This window comes from Tachypleus tridentatus, chromosome 10, assembly GCF_004210375.1.
Source record: "Tachypleus tridentatus isolate NWPU-2018 chromosome 10, ASM421037v1, whole genome shotgun sequence".
Lineage (NCBI taxonomy): Eukaryota > Metazoa > Arthropoda > Merostomata > Xiphosura > Limulidae > Tachypleus > Tachypleus tridentatus.
In genome coordinates this window covers 168,947,915-168,968,514 of record NC_134834.1, presented here as the reverse complement: position 1 = coordinate 168,968,514, position 20,600 = coordinate 168,947,915, and the positions used below count along the sequence as shown (strand labels likewise).

Sequence of the window (20,600 nt, the reverse complement as noted above, 5' to 3'; positions counted from 1 at the left end):
TTTAAATATATCTCAAGTTCAGATTAATGTAAATCGTGCTGTGTTACACACAATGTGTTCACCGCTGACAGCTTTGAAAACCACTAAGTTGAAACTCTCCGACCTTAAAGCTGGGGGTTTTGATTGTTGTAGTTCACTCGCAATCCGTAGTTTTATAGAATTTTTCTACATAGTGTTTCTCGAATCGCTTGTATTCTCAGTGAGTGTTCTCACTCTAAGATTTATCTTTAATCTACTGTTGTTATATTTTCTTAAATATTTCTATTCTTATTTTCTCATGCTCGCAAAAATGTTTACATATCTTTGCGAGAAGTTTCAAGTATTCCCATGGTATTAGTTACCAAACAAATATACGTATCACGGACTAACTTATATTCAACCCATAATACCTTATAAACACCCTAGACATTGTATATAATCTATTCCGTGACTCACGTTGTAATAAACATACTTTTCTTGCTTAGGCCTACTTTACCTACAACATCTTCTTATATATAAATAGTGAGCAATTTTTTCCTTAGTTTTTGCAGTATAATTAGCAACGCAATAACAAACAAGAAAAATAACTTGATACTTTTAAAATTATTGTTATCAACCGTTAGTGACATTTATTTTTTAAACAAAATAAGCATCAAATTTGGCGCGTATGTCTGACAGAATAATAAGGTATACATCCTCTCAGACATGAAGAAAATAGTGCATTAGGTTTATTAACATATTATCTCGATTACTGGTTTAAAGGAACATTTGGATATTTTAAAAATGTCACATAGAATAGCTTTACATTATATTAAAATTTTAAATAGTCAATAACAGTTTAATTAAGTATGATGTGGGCCGATTATTATGTCGCACTACCAACAGTTGTAGAGTAAGCTGTAGTGTGGAAGAGATGCCATACAACAACTAACGTAAGACCTGCATGCTTGATCCGAGGCCATTGAAAATAAGTAAAATGGCGCGAGCTCGGTTTCCTGGCAGACCTGGCCAAAGAGTTGGTCGTAACTATGTTAATTATTTCACAGATGAAACGAAATTTCATTTAGACTTGATACCCATTACTAGCATTATGCCAATATCAGAAAACATTAAGAAAGGCTTACAACACTTCTACGAACAGTTTGGAACGTCGGGCGAAGTAAGTAATGTTTAGTTTTACAATGAAATTAGGCCTAACAGTATTGGTATTTTCAGATTTGTGAAGAAATTATGGAGCTGGAAATAATAGTTTTCGATGTCAGTTTATTATTCGCTTGGCTCTCTTTTAATATGCAAATAACTAAAAAGTCGTAAATCATTTTGAAGTGAAAATTATAAAAATTGAGACAAGTAAACAATTTATTACTGGGCTACCTTGACTCGCGTACTCAATTTAGTCAATACTGTTACTATAGCTATTACCATAGTACAGTATTTTATTAACTATTATGGTATTTATAATAGTAATTAATGGTAATAAACCCAGCTTTACGCACAGTACATTGAAAATGTTGAGTTAAGCGTTATCTTGTATCAGCTAAAACTAATACTGGTAGTGAAAAAGTATAACAACTTTTTGAAGCACGTTGCTTTCTAATAACTATGCAATAATTAAATTTATAGCTAAGTGAATATTTCACTTACTGTGGTGTTAATCTATAAATCATAAGTGAAGAGATGTTTGAAATTAGTACATAAAGAATAAGGCAGTTTTAAGATTAGAATTCTAAAACGTTAATTTAGAACAAATTTCATTGCTGAAGAGTAAAATGCTTATGCAACCAAAAATCAACCTAACAGTAACACTTCTAATTAATAATCTAACTTTTCATGGGAGAATGTTCTAAGTTATCTGTGTAATTTAAAAGGTATGAACGTTGTGTATTTAGGTTTTTAGAAAGCTCATGATAAGGTTAAATATAATTTTGTTACTAGTTGATAATTTAATGTTGATTTCTAGCATTCTTGTCTTTTCTGTGATTTTTTGTTTCAGTTTCTTTATTTTTTAGTTATAAAAGTATACATTGGTGATATTTCTGTTTGTAACTTGGTTATATGTTACCTTTATTTTTGTATAGTTCATTTTAATGACACTAATAGCTAATTTTGGTTTTAATTTTTGTGCAACTTGTAATTACTGTGAAACAGTGTGCTGGATAAGGTATTTGAAATTTTCTTTAGTATTTCAGCTCACATTTCCATGTTTTGTAATAAGTACTTGGTTTAAGTAAGTTTCTTGTTCATTAAATGTTCTTACTTCCATTGATTTTTTACACCCTATCAGCTGTGGGGGCATTATAATGTAACAGTCAATCCCATTATTCATTGGTAAAAGAGTAGCTCAAGAGTTGGCAGTGGGTGGTGATGACTGTCTTCCCTCTAGTCTTACACTGCTAAATTAGGGACAGCTAGCATAGATAGCCTTTGAGTAGCTTTACGCAAAATTCAAAACAAACAAAAAACAAAGAAACATTATAATTTTAATTTATTTTCCTGTTTGTTACTTCTCTGAATTTCCTTTTTTGTGAAATTATTAGGTTTTTTTTCACGTTATTTTCTAGCTTTTCATTTTGAGTAGGGTGTTTGTTGTTGGGTAATAGATAACTTATTAATTTAATCAACTTTGTCAATGTAAGGTCATACATTTACTTGATACAGATATAAATTGTAGTTTTTAATTTTAAAATAAATCTTGATTAAGGTCTTTTCACTGTACTTTGTTCTTTGCTGACCCATATGTATTTGGCTTTTTTCTTAAAGGAAGATGAATTTGAAGGATTTAATTTCGAAGAACAAAGGCAAGCTGAGCTAAGAAGAAAGATGAAAAAGAAGAAAGAAATGGCATTTATCACTCGACCAGGTTTTCAAGGCAATTACTTTCATTTGCGAAAGAAACCAAGACAGGCATCTGGGTCATCATGTTCTTCCTCTGAAACTTCAGATTCTTCTAGAGGACGTTTGAGACACTTAGCAAGGAAATCTTATGATAAAATGATAAAGGAAGGCTTATGCACATCATATGACATATTAGGAGCAACTGTAGATCATGATCAAAGGACACAGTGTGACTTCATGGGTGATAATACAAAATTATTCTCAACTGATGATAGCAAAAATGTATGTGAGATTTCTTCTCCAAAAAACAGAGGTGAAAAAACATTAATATGTGAAATAGAATCATTACCTGTTATTACAAAACCCCATAGAAGACATTCTAGTAAAGCATTGGCAAAGAGATTATTAGATCGAGCAAAAAAAGGTCAGTCCTTAAGTGAAAAATCTGTTTTATCAAAATCACGTAATACTGTGCTACAGTCTTTAAGAGATCAAACAATAAGAAAACGCCATTCTGCTTCTAGGAAGCTGAGTGGTACAAAACAGCAGAAAGAAAAATCTGAAGTAAGAATGCAGAAATACAATCATCCCACTACCTTTGAAAAGAAACGTGGACGTAAAAAGTCTTCGGAAAATCTTTACAAACAAGGGAGGTTATCAGTATCTCCTGTTTTAGATTACTCTGCATCCTATAAGAGAAAAACATTCACAATTCCATCAGTTAGTGCTAACTCTGCTAGAAAAATAATTCCAAGAAAGAGATTTTTAGATGAATTTGATTCACCTGTACAGTATTCAGTAAGTAAAAAACCAAGATTTCAGAGCAAAAATTTATCAACCACATTTATGTCTTATCCTTATGTTTCAAGTAAGAAAGTGCTAGATGAAATTGATGATTCAAAGAAGATTGGTTTGCTTGATCAGCCATTGGTGCTTGAAGGGAAAAGGCCTTGGAAACCCAGTCTGAAAGTTCAGATGAAGCTCTCTGAGATGAGCTATGATTCTCCTTTTGGATTAAAAAAATCAGAAGGGGATAGTTCTGGTACCTCTTCAGGTTCTTTTAAAGATCTGATAAAGCGAGACATGGTCAGTAAGTATGCAGATATCATGGCAAAAAAAACCAGAGAGAGAGCTAAGTCATGTGGTCGTCAGGATGGTTATAAGAAACTTTCAAAAGAGAAACCAAAAAAACAAATGAAATCCAAATCTAATGTGCCAACAACAAAAGAATGTGATATTAATAAAATAAAAAAGGTTGAAGAAAATAAATTAGAAGACAAAGTTGCAGCAAAAATTGAAAAGATATTGAAATCCCAATGGGAAGGAAGATTGCATCAGTCTTCTGATGGAATCTCGAGTGAATTAAACACTAATACTTTTTTATCATCTAAGCATACATCTTCTAACTTAATTATTGGTTCAGCTGAACAGCAGAAAATTTCCTCACAAGAGACAACTAAAGGAATATTAAGAAAAGCTCGTTTACAACTAAACAAGAGGACATTAATGAAGTTGAGACAACCAGCTAGTATTAAGAAACTAAGTGAACAGTTTCAGAGAGAGAGTGATAAAATTCCAAAACTTTCTTCCAATAAGAGTGTACCAGTAACTTTATCTTCTGTGGAAGTGATAAATAAAACTAAAACATCGGAAACAAGGCAAAGAATTGTTACTGTTCCTGTGATGTCCAGTAAACTTCAACCAAAGGAGACATTGAAATCATTTTCACCAGATTCATCAGTGTTGCATGTTACATCCAATGCAGAATTACTTCATTCATCAGTGAACCGTGATGCATCTTTTCTTGTACAGTCTTCTAGGTTGGAATCTTCAAAAACTCTTGTTAATGACTCCATGCAGCATAACACACTGATTCCTAGTGGTAGTCCTCTCTTACCACAAGCATCTCAAACACCACACACATCTGAGGAGCCACCTAAACTTGAAAAGAATAATCATTCTGCTGAAACAAAGTCCCAAGGTAAAGAATCATTCTGTATTCTACTAATAATATTAACAGTCAGATAACCTTTTTTAAAAAACCCATATACAGTACTGCTTCATCATAACACTACCATCGAGGATCTATGTACAATAGTGGTGCATTGTAACCAACATGTTGAACAATTATGCAATCAACAGACTACTAAAGCAATCAGTTAAATATAAAATAATTGTTTATTTAGGTAGATAGAATGCATATAGATAAAATATGAATATAAACTTTACAATATTTCAGAAACAAGGCACATTCATGTTCACTTATTTAAAAGTCTGATACTTCAGTCTGTTCCATTTTGTTTCAAGCCTCTTTCTAAACATGTTTAGCCACATATGATGCAGGGAGTAGTGATCTCATCTCTTAACAATTCTTGGAACTTCTTGCCCTCTCCATAAAGTTAAACCATTTTATTTTAATGAGGTCATTCAGTACTAGATAGACTGATAGATGGAATCCTTGCTGGGTCTGGTGATAGCTAAGTTTTCTGTGCTACAATGTATGCAAGTAGCAAGAAAACTGCCCTTCTGACTTTAAACCTGCTCTTTATAAATGCTGTTATCAATGACATTCTTTTCCTATTTTGAAAGTTGACATACATTTATAAATTCCTTTCTTACCTCAATTCCCAATATCAAATTCACACATGACTTGACTTCCCACTTTTTTTTTTTCTTTCATTATTTTAGTAGGTAATTTTAAATTTTTGGGAGCCAATGTACCACACCTGAAAAGCATAATAACCCATGGTGTTATAATGGGGCAGTACTGTATATACAAAACATTTCACCTTTATTAACTTTTCCTTCTTCCTGGAAAAATTATCTAAGTTATATTGTGATATTTGCTCCATGTACTAGTTGGCTAGGGTTAGCTACTTTGTATGCAGCCTAGGTATACACATTGAGATTTCTTTTCTAAACAAATTTTATTTCACCTTAATGAGTTATTGAGTAAGTGAGGTTTTATTATGTTGTTACAGTTTTATGTTTTCTATTATTTGTCTGTATTTTTTTGTTTAATTTGTATGTTGTCGCTCATCTAGAGAGGTTGTACCAAAAAGTGGTCTGTTTTTGTGGAAACTTGTTTCATAAATAACAGACTAAGACTTTCATAAATAATGAACCTAAATGTCAAAGAACTCAGTGACAGTTTTAACACAACTTCAAAACTTCTATTTCAGCATTATAACTTTGGCACAAGAAATTAGAAAATTACTCAGAAAAAAAAAATCTCAAGACAGCTGGTATGGGTATTAAAATTTTATTAAAATAAAGTAGAAAACAACATTTTGAACTTTTTTACATCAGCAAAGTGGGTTTTTCCTCATTGTGAAAAAAAAAACATTGAAAGTAATGAAAAATAAGCATTTTAGTTAATACAACACAAACAAACTCTGCCATTAATTATAACTCGATGCATCTCAGTTTCAAACAGTATTCAGTTTTTTCTGTATGTTCTGAAGTCTTTAGTTCCCTTTTATACTTTTATTTGCTACCAGATGATGATATTACAATTCATGTAGATTGTTGACAAATAATTTGATCAACTTATTTACACAGTTTAAAACATTAATTTACTATTATGTACTACAGCTATTACGACAAACATCAGTGCCCCTCTTTGATATGGTGTTACTCTATCAGCTAACACTTTGTGAGCCAATATTGTGTGTAAACAAATCCAGCTAAACAGTTGGAGAGTTACAGAAAAATTAACAACATTTAGATAACAAAAAATAAAGGAAAACCAACATAAAGTAATAGTTGTGTTTAACTTTTTAAATTGTTCTGTAGTACAAGAAGTACATAATTTAATTTTGACTTTGTTACCAAAGTTCTTTTAGCAATATTACCAAAAAGTGGTAAATATATTGTATATCAACTGATAATGGCTGACAGGCTTACTTTGTGATCTTTATCTAGTATTTGAATTAGATTCCCATGAAGATATATATCCTATTTTTAGTTATTCAAAATGGACAGGTTGAAATTGATAAATTACAAAATTTTCTAAGGTTCTTTTTGAAAACTTTTTGAAGTTTTTACTATGAAAATTAGCTTGTTTCAAGAGCAGGTATGGACAAATAGGGTTTTCCTGTGTGCCTTTGTGCATGATTTTAAAATATGAACTACTAGTCTGGTTTTGAAAAAAAAAGTTTGGATTTGTGTATGTATAAAAAGTTTTATCTAATTGTGGAACTTCTGAAGTTAAGAACTTGTAAATGTAGCAAAACTCACAACCTTCAGTATTCACAGTGACAATGGATAATATGTAAATATTTTCATTAATATCTCTTCCATGAATGTTATCATGTATTAAGTACAGTTTGTAGAGATAATGCAGCTACCAATCATATAGCTTTCCCCACAGATGGAGTTTCATATCACATGCATAATGTCTAAAAACTGCTTTTTGATAAAACAGTAATTACATCTTCCTGTTGAGTGAGAAATAAATCTCTTATATGAAGTAATTTATTAATTGATTTCATAAAAAGAAAGTGACTTTTCAAATGAAAACATAATTTGATTGAAAGACTCAAGTGTTTTTTGCTGATTTCCTTTATAGCAAAATAGAAACATTTTATTTGGAGTTTAGAACTACACATAATTAAAAAAACTTTCAAGTCCACTAATAACACACATTTTATTTAAGTCTACAAAACTGTTTTCAAAATATCTTTCAGTTACAATATTTCTCATTCAAATTTACTTTTCTTATTCTTTAAGTATTACAGTGCTGTGTTTTTCTTATCTCTTCCTGATATTTTTGTTCATAATTTTGTTTCAGCATATGAAAGTACTTAATGAACTGCTTTACATTTTTTTTGCTGATTCACTCTTCAGTTGAACATTATTTTTCTACAGTAATTTGTGTGAATAGTTTCAGTTTTCTGTATGTGTTTTAAAACTAATCAGTTATTATTTTTACCTTCAGTTATTTGTTTGAGGAGAATCTTAATTTCTCACTTTATAAGCACTGTTAGTATGTGTATATGTGTGTGAATTTGTAATGAACATGCAAATTGAATATACATAGAGTAGAAAATTGCTTTGTACCTTAAATTTCAAACAGCATAAAGCCTGTAAAAAAAATGTACATTTTCAAGAAGTTTTTTTAGATTGATTTCCTTCATCATACTTCATAGTTTATTACTTATTTAAATCTTTTAACTTTCCATCTGGGAGTTGTGGGTTACAATAAGTAATTATCAGTTGTGGTACAAATATCTTGAAGAAATTTGGCAAACTTTCAGTAAACATTGAGTCTTGTTCACAAAAGAATCAGATTTTTTAAGTATTTTTACCAAAGATCTATCTGTGATTATATGGAGTTAGAATGTTCATTCTTCCAAGTACAAATGGATTTCGTGTTTAAATTGGAAATGCTTTTTTTCATCTGAAAAATTCTCAAATTTTATTTTTGTAACCTCTAAAACCTCTTAAATAAATATTAAATTTTTTCCAGGTAAACTTTATATTTTGTTATTTTCCCTTCCCAAATTCTATATGAACTCAAAAAATATCAGATAAATGTAAAGTACCCCTTTTTTACTTTTCTAGAATAAGTGCAAATTATAACAGGAAATTATAATAATGTATTCTAAATAGCTTAAGACTCAACAGTTTACATTTATTTCTACTTTTTTTATTCTACTACCTTTTAAACCACGTTTATTTCATAATCCTGTCATAAAAATTGTAAATCACGTGGCAAATGTGTGGTGCAGATTACTCTATTGAGTGATGTAACATACAGGCTACTCACAAATGTACCACATGGGATATTATTAATTTTTCATTACGCTAGCTAATCTAATCTAATAAATTTCTAAATTTAGTTACTTTATAACAGTAGATAAAAATATACATGAAAAACATTATACAGTACTAACATTACTGTCAGTTGCCAGTAAAATTTAAGCCTACATTTTTGTGATGATGTTACTAATATATGAAATAATTTTTGTTCAAAGAATATGCCTAAAAACATTATATAACAGCATACACAAAGCAAATAATGGTTTGTAACTTTTGCAATTTAACAGGCTTTCTAATTAATGTGTAACAGCCTTAAAATAATTCTTTAGCTACTGAATCTGAACTCCACAAGTGAAACTTTGAAACTGAAGACAAAATACAGTTCTCCCTATCATTATACATTATTTGATAGACTAAAACTTTGTTTTTCTGTTGGCTACAACTGATAGAAAATGTCGGAAGTGTTGGCAGTTTATGAAAAAGATACGACAGGCAGGCATGACAAGTTGGTCTGTCCTTCTAGTTTGTCTCCATAAACAAACAAGTTTGAAGGCTATAAAAATTAGACTTTGTGCTAATAATATTTGTATTAAAATTAATTATTTGCATTAAATCCTGCACTTTAGGGTGGTAAATAAGTTAAGAGTGAGTAAGACCTGAAAGAACAAATTTTGTTATTCACATATAAGGTAAGATTGAAGATTTATATAAAAACATTTCCCTTTAAAAGTAAGAAATTAAAATTTTCATTAAGATTTGATATATTAACAGTGTTTTGATATTGAAAGTATTCATGTAAATTGATAACAGAGTAGTTTAAATTTTTAATGCAATGTATTCTGTGATAATTTTCATGGTGAAAAATTCATCTGACAAATGTATATTTCTTTTTGGGAATGAATATTGTCTCACTCATATTGCCACAAAGATAAATTTTGTGCTCCTGTATCTAATCATTTTCAGAACACTCTCAGATGGAAAACATATTAATTTTGAATAAATCAGCATAAATTAACTGTGGTGATAATTTTAGTATTTCCAAATACATGTATTCCCTAAGTGTTTAAGCTAATAAGAAATAGATAGATCAGAAAATCTTTGTATATGGCATTGTGGCAATGAAAATATCCAGCTGCATGATAAAGTGTGGTGCCTGTTATTGAATTGCACTTGTAGCTATATCTTGGGTAAACTCTTCAGTTCAAAAGACATAATAATTTTGTGTGTGAAATTTTAACATTCTGTCATTTAATGACTGTCCAATACTTTTCATAGACAAACAGCAAAGAAAATTCTGCAAGATTCATAGAGTCTGAGTTTTTTTTTTTACAAGATATACACCAGTATATCAGCAGACTATTGGACTGGCATTGATATAAGAACAAAGTACCTTGATAACTATCTGCTGTTTTTTGTTGTAGTTAATAAACATTTGGATGTTAACTTAGGACAACTCTTCAATAATAAAATTACTTTTGCAAATACACCAAATTGTATTTTTTTTATGTAATTTTCACATCATGATTGGGGAGCAAAATACTGACACAGGACATACTGCAATGAAAGCACCTGTCACAAAGAAATCAAAGTTAGCCACTAATGGTCTTTTTACAAAGCCCAGCAGTATTTTGTGTTTGATGTATTATGCAGTATTTGTAGAAAGTACTGGTGGAGTGGAATCTGAATAAATATCAGTGTTGTGCTTCAGAAATAGTTACTCAAGTTAGTCCAAGAAGCACTAAAGAAATTCAGTATTGAGAGAGAAACAAAGTACATTTTCTTACTTTGGCTGAAGCTTCATGGAGATTTTTCTGCCTTGTGCAGTAACATTGATGGTGAATGGCTCTTCAGTGTTTCCTGATGTTGTGCAAGAGAAGAATAGACTAATGTGTGATAAAAAAAAATGTTATTGTTTTGTGGAGAAACTTTTGCAGACTTTCTACAGTAAATACATCCAAGAAACCTTCATTATGTTTCTGATGTTTTGTATAATTTATATAAATAGATTAAACTAGTTAATTTTAGGCTTAAGTACTAATACTACTACCACAAAATATACTGTATTTTTCCTCATCTTGATTATTGTTAGTCATAGGCATATTTATGTTGAAGGTAAAACATCTTGTTCTGTGAGGTGAGAATGCCGAATTTTGTAAAATAAGTTGAATAGCTTTATACTGGCTTTTTAGTGAAATCAATTATATTTGCATATAAGAAGTGTAAACTGTGAACTAAAAACATTTAGTTAAAATATGTATGCATTTTTTATTGTTTTTGCTGAGTGTTTCTAGAAGAAATAATGCAATTTTGAAAAAAACAAATTTTATGACTACTACAGTATTTTATGCCTTGTAAGACATACCTTTTTAAAAAAAATACCTTAAGATCCCCATGTCTTCCAAGACAAAAGTGAGTTAAGGTAAGAGGGTTAGCTTAGGGTCTATTCCAAACAGCCTCTCATACAGATTGTAATTTCATTACTTATCAATTACGGGTATTTTCAATTGCATAAAGAATTCAATTTAACTAACATTTTTGACATACTCTGAAGAACATGATGTATTTGACTGTATTTATGCAGTGAGCTGAATAAAAGTCAAGTCTGCATCAAGGTGTTAGTTGCTATGTCAAGACAATTTTTCTTAGAATTGTCTTTCCAAAATTAGTGTGCATCTTCCACAATGTGGTATCTTACAAGGCATAAAATACGGTATTCATTTTTTTTTCATTTACTGAACGAATTGCACCAATTAAATACTGCTGGTGACTTTTTCTTATAAATGCAACTAAAAAAGGCCTTTACAAATTAAAGTTTAATCTTTCAGTAGTTAAAAGTGCATATAATAATGTCATTAATATTGGCTGATTTGATTGTATTAGGTTGAGGAATAATTCATGGGCATTTTTAAATAATTTCATTCAAGCATTACATGCAAGACTATACAATACTTCAATGCATGAACACATTACACCCAAAACATTTATTATGATACTTTATTTCATGTAATACCTAGGTATATAGTATGCATTGTTGTAAATGAAATTGCAAGAAATTAAATGCGAAAAGCAGATGGTGTCGAAAATGCTCGATTTTGTCCACTTGACATTCCATTTAATGAGCTGAAAATGAAAGCAAAAATTAAAGACATATGAAAATCAAACACACCATCTATTAGAGCAAAAAATTATCTACCAAATGACATGAAATAATTTGCAAAAGCGTTTCATTTATGAATATATTTTTTTAACTTGAGAAAACGCTCACAAATTATTCCTCAACCCAATATATCCCTCAGCTATTAGTATTGTTGAAAAACAAGTCATAAACCAAGTACCTATGTCATTTTGGTAGGCTGAATGCAAGTTTTTCAGCATGACAGTGCCCATTAAGGGAACATATATTTTCTAACAGTATATGGAGCATCACAAAATGTTTTGAAATTCCAATAACCAATTAAATTTCAAAATAAATTTAAATAGATTTATTTCTGAAATGTATTAGCTTTATTCATGGCTACTAAATGTTTACCATAGTACTTCAGCACTTATTATCAGTTATTTAATCCTTTGTGCTTCCTAATAGTTACGATCTCTAGTTGATTCCAAAAAACTTCAAGAGCTGCTTAACAATGCCTAACCCTAAAGTACTTGAGTTTAACTTATAATTTGTTATTTCATACCCTATGTTTTCTTAAGCTCCACCAAACTATTTACAATTTCCACAGAATTATAAATTTTAGTTTCCCATGAGGTCATTCTTGCCATCTTTAGTACATGAAATCACTTTAAGATCTCCCATATTTCAGTTACTTGAATAGTTTAAATAATGAGAAGTAAAAATTATAAACTCTAACTTTGTGATTGATGGTTTTCATGAGCTGACACTGTTTGATTAAGCTGAACAGACTTGAAGTTATGAAGAAATAGTAATGATAATATTTAGATTACTGAATAGTTAGAGTAATTTAAAAAGTGATAAGCACTAATTTTGATCAGTTGATTATTATTTATATTAATTAATTTAATAATAATGTGCTATTGGTGATCAATTAATTAAGTTAAGCACCAAGCCAAAGTTCTAATCTAGCCTTTGGTATTGTTTGAACAAGAATGCTTGAAAGGGTTAGTTATTGAAGTGTGAGATTTGAAAACAGCTTAATTTTAACTTATTTGATGGTAGATATAAAGTCTTCTCTCTCTATCATTTTTGATTTTATTCTTTCTCTATTAATAGTATATGTGCATTTTTCAGGAAACATCCAGTTTGGTCAACCAGGAACTATAACTTGTGCTATTTGTGGACATGTTAAATTCTATTCTCGTGTCCAGAGAAGATTTAAACAATTTAGCTGCGAGTCTTGTAGCAAGTTTTTCTCTCACTTTATTAGGAAGCCAAAACAGCTATATTGTTCTAAAAAAGGTAACGTTTTCATTACATTTTGTTTCTTGTATATAAATATATACATATTTTAATTTTAACAGTGTGAAATATGAATAAATATTTTAATCTTTTTTTTTATTTTTGTAATTGATTAACTCGAATGTTTTTATGGCATTTTAACCACCCCTGATCTGCTAATAAAAACAAAACTTGGTTAAAATTAGGGGTGAAAAATTTCACTGGCTCTTTAAAAGAAGATGGAGCAAACTTCAACACAATAAATGAATGTATTTTCAATGATAATGCAGTTTTCATTATTATTTCTCTTGCAGTGTTATGTGGTCCAATAAATAGCATACAAATATATATATATGCAGATCAATTCCTCTATAGTGTGAGAGTGAGTTTTCTTTACTGTTGGAGAAGAGGGTTCTGTGGATGTTTTTCCCAGATGTTGGCATAAACAAATCTGTCATTTCCTTTTAGACTTGTTCAGGTTGAAGAGAAAAGCTGTCTTCAGTGTTGCTTACTTATTTGTTGTGATTATGGTGGTTTGGAGCACTTCACTCCATGGCTACAATATTATTGGAAATACATTTTCAATTTAGGAAAATGTTAATTTAGTTTGAATAACTCATAAGAAAAGCTTATTTGAACTGTTACTTGTATAAATTTCTTATCATATGATGGTTACTTTTCTCCAACCATCTTCAACTCTTCTTAATTAAAAACCAAATTGTGAGTTCCATATGCATTCTATCATCACTCATTTGTACTATAGGTCATTTTAGCAAGGGGGTCATTTCAATCTTGTTAAAATACTAACTCACTGTGACTATTTTTTAACTGTATTTTTGTGATAATTCTCATTGGCTGAAATGTGACCATTTGGGACTACTGTTACTGAACAATAATTTTGTTAACAGCCAGGTCAAGAAAAATGTGATGGGGAACAGTAAGGGAACTCTAATGGAGCATTTAACATGGAGATATGAATACTCATGTTCTGGAATATGCTTCAAATGCAGCCTTTGTGGTTGTTCATGTGACAGATTATCCTCTGCAGTAAAAAAATATTTCAAAAGTCTGGTGAGAAGCAACCAATAAATCCTGTGTAATTCTGATATGGGCATGAAAAGCAGCTCAAATTCCAGCTACTTTGTTGAGGAATTTACTCTTTGTTGGGTGTTATATCCATCACGTAGTAAATTTTATAGCCAAAATTATATTGATCATTTGAAGGATGATGATGATAAAATGTTCAAGAAAAGTCATGGGAATAAGTGGAAGAAAATGAGCCTTGGGAAAATGCTTGAAGAACTGAGATATAAATAGTCTGATACAATTCACCAATCCATCACAGCCATGAACAGCAAAATACAAAGAAAATGGTGTATTTGACATTGGTTATTTCAGGGGAACACAGTACAGGAACACACTGTTCATTGTGTTTGAATCAAACTTCACCATTACACCTAATAATGCAGTCTGTAAGCTCAGGGTGTGGTGGCATGAAGATGATGTTTGCAATGATAATTTCACAAGAGATATCAAATGAAGACAATTTTTTAACTGCAATTATAGCAAAGAAAAGAAGAGTCAAACAGCTGTAATCCAATGATGCCTACATGCTTTGCTATGCACTTTACTGGGAAACAAAATGCTATAACTTTTGAAATATTTTTTTAATTTTTGTAAAAAACAAACTTGTGATAGTTTCTTCAAGAAACATCTATATATGCAATTTTTAACAGTTTTTGCACAGGAAAATTTGTGGCAAACAACCCCATAGTAAAAAGACCCACCTTGGCTCATACAACACATTAAAAAAGAGGCTACACATTGGAAAATTACCTTTTGTTATGTTACACGAGAGCTACTGTATGTATATCAAGTATAATGTTTTTGTTCTCTTTCTTGCATATGTTATGGGTATTTATAGTTTAAAGTTTGAATGTTATTAAATTTGTTTAACATCATGAAAATGAATTTTTGCACATCTCATTTACTAGTAATTTCATAAACATGTGTTTAAGTAAAACATATACAGATAAAAATTTGAAATTTGGATTTCAAACCTTTGCATTTTGGAGATGTATTCAATAATTTAAATAATACTGGAAGCTTATCAACCTTCGATTGAATTAGATCTTAGAGTATTCTGATCTGTGTGAATTTTGTGTGGTCAAAACCATTCTTCTTAATAACAGTTATTACCAGATTTAGGTGTAGATTTTTGGTTATCCTTAATGTTAACTCTTGTCATTGTAGTAATATAACTTAGATTTTTATCTTAAGTTCAAAACGTAAAAATAGTTTCCAAGTTGGATCTTAACAATAACGTAATAGAAAGAAAGAAAAACAATCTGGTGGGAGAAGTAGAGATTTAATAATACAAAACAGATTTCTTACTAAATGAAAGTGGTTATAAGGGTACTTCAGGTGTCTCTTTTATGCAGTTGTGGAGTCATTAAAAGATATCTTAGAAATAAGAGAACTGATGTTATGGAGCGGCCAGGTTGATCACCTGATATATCAATACGATTGAAAATTTACGGTGTGGATTAAAATGATTAATAAAAGATAACAAGCTAAATATGGGTGATGAACTTTTTAAAGTACTCAAAGAAGGATGTCAATTAACCACTCAGGAATATCTGCACAAATGCATTGAGAGCAAGCCACATCGATGTAAAGCAGTACTGAAATCCAAGGATATGCTTACTAAATACAGGGTGTTCGGAAAGTCACTGTGCACTTATATGCATATGATTACAAAACTGCACAGTAACTTTCCAACCACCCTGTATTAACTTCTGAAATTAGTTTGTGTTATATCGAGTTTCATTTTAATGTTCATTTATTGCATAGAATCTAGTTTGATCATTTTATAGGCTAATTGGAGCAAGAAGATCTAAGAAACTACAGCAGGTGCTCAACACTTTGAGAATATGTAACTAGAATCATGTAAAGTTCAAGTAATTATGAAAGCTGTTATTAGCATTAGGATTTGAGATCATATTTGAATAGACCTCATTGAGTGAGTTCTGAAAACATATAGTTTTACATATTTTTCTGTTATTTGATAAAAGATATAACAAATTAACATTTTCAAAGGGGGGAACATTTTTTTCTCTACCCACTGAACACACACACACACACACACACACACACACAAAAAAAACATTGTGTAGTACAGTGTATAATAATGTAACTGAGCTGTATATACTGTAGTGTTAACACACACATCCATTTATGCTTATTTGAATTCCATACAATACTTAAATGCATAAAGTAGCACAAAGTTGCAGTTTGTTTACAGTAGAAACAGCATTACTAGCCAATAACAAAACCAAGTTTTTTTAAGTGTTTTCAAGCTCTTTTGGTGTCCTGTGCCAATTGTACAAGGTGTAATTTTTTTGAAACAGAAAATGGACCAATAGATATTTCTATTTATGTATAGATTTTTGAGTTCATAGTTAAAGAAGTTAATGATGATTTTGACCAAGTATTGGAGTGAGCTTCAGACAACAGAGGTTTAGGTTGTTCATTTGAGGAAGTTTTCAGCTACTTGCATGGCCATTAAAATCAAGTCCTGCGTATGATCTTTAAAGAATTTGAAAGGTGAAATGAAGTAACTGAGGTTCATTTTTTATTTTTACATATTTAGGTTGTTGTCCAGTTCTTCCTCGTTCTGAGTTGCCTCCAGGACTTACAGTTGCTCTCCAGGCAAAAATACGTGCTCTAGAGCAGCGATGTAAAGCTTGTTGGTTGAAGGTTTGTTACCAAAGGTTTTTTGTCACCCCAAGTGTTCGAGATATTGTCCTTCAGTTTACACCAAGGATTGAAAGCACTGAAGAGCCAATGCTAACTGGAACAGGTATGACATTTTTGGATGTTTTGAGTTTTCTCCACTTTGGTATCATTTCTCTTTCTTTCTTTCATGTGTTTGTGTATGTTTAGAAAGAGAGAGATACTTACACATGATTTGTTGGATGTTTTGAGTTTTCTCCACTTTGATATCATTTCTCTTTCTTTCTTTCATGTGTTTGTGTATGTTTAGAAAGAGAGAGATACTTACACATGATTTGTTGGATGTTTTGAGTTTTCTCCACTTTGATATCATTTCTCTTTTTTCATGTGTTTGTGTATGTTTAGAAAGAGAGAGATACTTACACATGATTTGTTTGATGTTTTGAGTTTTCTCCACTTTGATATCATTTCTCTTTCTTTCTTTCATGTGTTTGTGTATGTTTAGAAAGAGAGAGATACTTACACATGATTTGTTGGATGTTTTGAGTTTTCTCCACTTTGATATCATTTCTCTTTTTTCATGTGTTTGTGTATGTTTAGAAAGAGAGAGATACTTACACATGATTTGTTGGATGTTTTGAGTTTTCTCCACTTTGATATCATTTCTCTTTCTTTCTTTCATGTGTTTGTGTATGTTTAGAAAGAGAGAGATACTTACACATGATTTGTTGGATGTTTTGAGTTTTCTCCACTTTGATATCATTTCTCTTTTTTCATGTGTTTGTGTATGTTTAGAAAGAGAGAGATACTTACACATGATTTGTTTGATGTTTTGAGTTTTCTCCACTTTGATATCATTTCTCTTTTTTCATATGTTTGTGTATGTTTAAAAAGAGAGGGAGATACATGCATGAAACATTTATGTGAATCATAAGTAACCATATTCTATCTGTTTGAAAGTAAACTAGTGTGGAAGGGGAAGACTTTATTTTTGTAATGCATATGAATATGAAAGGATTTTGATAACGAAGGTAGAATTAGTATTTAAGACTTCTTTTGATTTTAGATTTGTACGAAGTATTGTTTTATATATATATATATGTTTTATTTCAAAATTATTTAGTTATTTCAAACTTCTTTTATGGTCATTAACCTTATATTGATGTGTCAAAGGCCATGTCTTGGTTGTTGACTTGCATTCAACTTTTATTTAACTACAATTTTAAGAATTGGTATCAAACTGTAAGTTGTAATTCATGTTTTATGTCGTGGTATGTTGAATGCAACACTGGTTCAAATTAGATATTTGTGATGTCATAATACAAACTCAATAGTTTTGTGTGAATTAGGAACTCAAATTACCAATGTTTAAGAACTTGAGTATAAAATAAAAACCTGTCTTTTCTGTTTGAGGTATCACTAATGCACTGAATCAAACACAGGAGTTCCTACCCCGATCAACCCATTTGATATTTTTAAGTAGTCCCTTATATGCACTTAACTCTCTCTCTCTCTCTATATATATATATATATATATATATGTGTGTGTGTGTGTGTGTGTGTGTGAATGACCAATCAAAAGCTTAGAATGTTCTAGCTGGTTTTTACAGCCATTATCAAATGCAACATCCTTTTTTCTTTCAAGACAAACCTTGTTAGGAAGTTGAATCTTTTAGCCTGTTTGAATTTATTTATTGTCTCTTGTATCGTTCTATTACTACATTAGATAAATCATAGTGGACTTCTGTGATATTGATATAGTAATTTATTTTTTGATTATTCAAATGTATATATAAAACCTAAAATAAATTTTGTTTCACATCCTCCCCATGTGAAATTTCTTAAGGTCTTAAGGCTAAGCAAGCTGCAAGAAGTACAAACTTGAGTACACAGGTCATAGCTGGAAGAGATAATTATTTGCTTTACTTCTTTATTTAATGTTATGTGTTTTAGGAAAAATAAGTTTAAAATCTTTTTGTAAATAGTAATAATGTATATACATATATAATGTAACTGAAATTGGATTGTATTTTACAAAATACTAGTCCACTAAAACACAACCAAGACAGGTAACTGTTATTTTTCGATACAATAATACAAGTGCATGTGTACCATGTCAGCAGTGACTGAAAGGGCAGTATAATAAAAATAATAAATATATATAAATATATAATGGTATGACATTTAATCTATTTAGATTTAATATTTGTGTGTTTGAGTCAGAATTTGTATTTGTTATAGAATGAAAAAAAATTTATATTTACTTCCTAATTTTTTTATGGCAGTTACATGAATAGCTTAGTCTATTGAACACATATAGAGATTCCAATTTTATAGTGAAAATAACAAATGAAATAGTGAATTTTTTTCTGAAAAAAACATTTGATGATTATCTGGAGTTTATAAAGATTTTACGTGTAAAATTTGAAAATTTTTTTCATGCTTACAAGTATTTGTAATCTTAAAATGAAAGTTATTCTGCATGTTGCCTAGTCAACATTCAGAAAAAAAAAACATTTGCAAGAAAATATATAATCAAAATATCTTACTACATTATTTAAAAATGTAAAAGCCTTGTAATGTGTACTAATAACCTAGAAAACTTTGTAAAAATATGCTTATTTTATGAAAAATCATAGTATAATTAATTTCATGGATATTTCATGGTTAGAAACTGGATGGATTCTACCTAATCTATAATGAAAAGGTTAAATATTAGTGGATTTAATTGATAAGACCAAGGCTTCTGTTATGCTTTGAGGTGCATAACCACATAGTGATCAGCATATTTCTTTCCCAAGTATTTACATCCATAAAATATAGGGCTTTATTTTTGTCTGTTTTTATAGGCAACTAAATTTGATGTTTTGAAGCTCATGGTATTTGTTGAAGAGGAAATTGGCTTATTTTCCTTCTATTAAGTGATAGTTAACTGGTGTTTTTATGTGCTTTGTAACAAATCAGTTTTGGTTAAGATTTTTATAGTGCCCATTAGAGATATATCAAAGTAGTTGGATTTTTTTTGTGTGAAAACTCATGGGGAAAGAGATATTTTTATTGTATTTTAAAATAGGTTATGATGGATATTAATTTAGTATTTTGTTTCTAATTTATTTAGTTTTTTTATTCAGGATACTTTGTTTAGCCACGTAGTACCAATTTGGCAGCCAAGTAGGATTAATTTGCTTGGAACAGTATGACCCAAAATCTAATAGTGGTAGCTTATTTTAAATGACAGATAAACTAACACAAAACAGTCAGGTAATAACTTTACTTATTTATAAGGTAACACTAGTAAGCTTGATTTCTTAAAGTAAAAAATTGCATTAGTGACATTTGTTTGTATGCATTAATTATTTTAATTTGATATTTTCCAAGCCATAAAATCTTGCTTTTGTGTGTCAGGCAAATAAAACTTGTTAAACTTAAGTTGAATTCAAACAATTATAGTATGTTAAATGAATATTATGTTTCAAAGTAATCCATTATCTTTATAATTGACTGTTTTAATCAGTGTTTTGATAGGTAATTAGTGATCAGTAACCCAAGTAATCAAGTTTAAATTACAGGCACTGGTTTGTTACTAAAGCTCATCAATTTCACTTACTGAAAGAACATTGCAATCTTCACTTTGTCAGGCTTGTTTTTTTTTTTATGTATGGATGGGCAGGGCTCTTTACAGTAGGTGTCTACAATTTCTTGGCATTAAATATCAACAATAAACAAACAGCATACAATCCACTTGTTTTGAAAGACTATATTAAAACAAGTGAAGCATATATACAAATGTTCCTTACACTGTTCATTATCACAATTGTATCCTGAGCTTTAAATAACTTTTTTGTTATAAAAGTCCACACACTTGTTCAATTATATTAGAGCAAAATTT

At 30.1% G+C, this 20,600-nt stretch overlaps 1 protein-coding gene across 2 annotated transcripts in view; it reads left to right on the top strand.

The window, feature by feature from the left end:
- The first annotated feature begins 845 nt into the window (after positions 1-845).
- The window catches only part of trx (histone lysine N-methyltransferase trithorax), a 134,459-nt gene continuing 114,704 nt past the window's right edge, over positions 846-20,600 (top strand). The window contains exons 1-4 of one of the 2 annotated variants that reach the window (XM_076465173.1): positions 846-1,138; positions 2,740-4,795; positions 12,830-12,997; positions 16,629-16,838. In XM_076465173.1, the coding sequence (XP_076321288.1) occupies positions 923-1,138; positions 2,740-4,795; positions 12,830-12,997; positions 16,629-16,838 (2,650 nt within the window). In that variant the 5' untranslated portion in view covers positions 846-922. The remainder of the gene's footprint in view (positions 1,139-2,739; positions 4,796-12,829; positions 12,998-16,628; positions 16,839-20,600) is intronic. The other variant, XM_076465175.1, reaches the window with a different exon arrangement.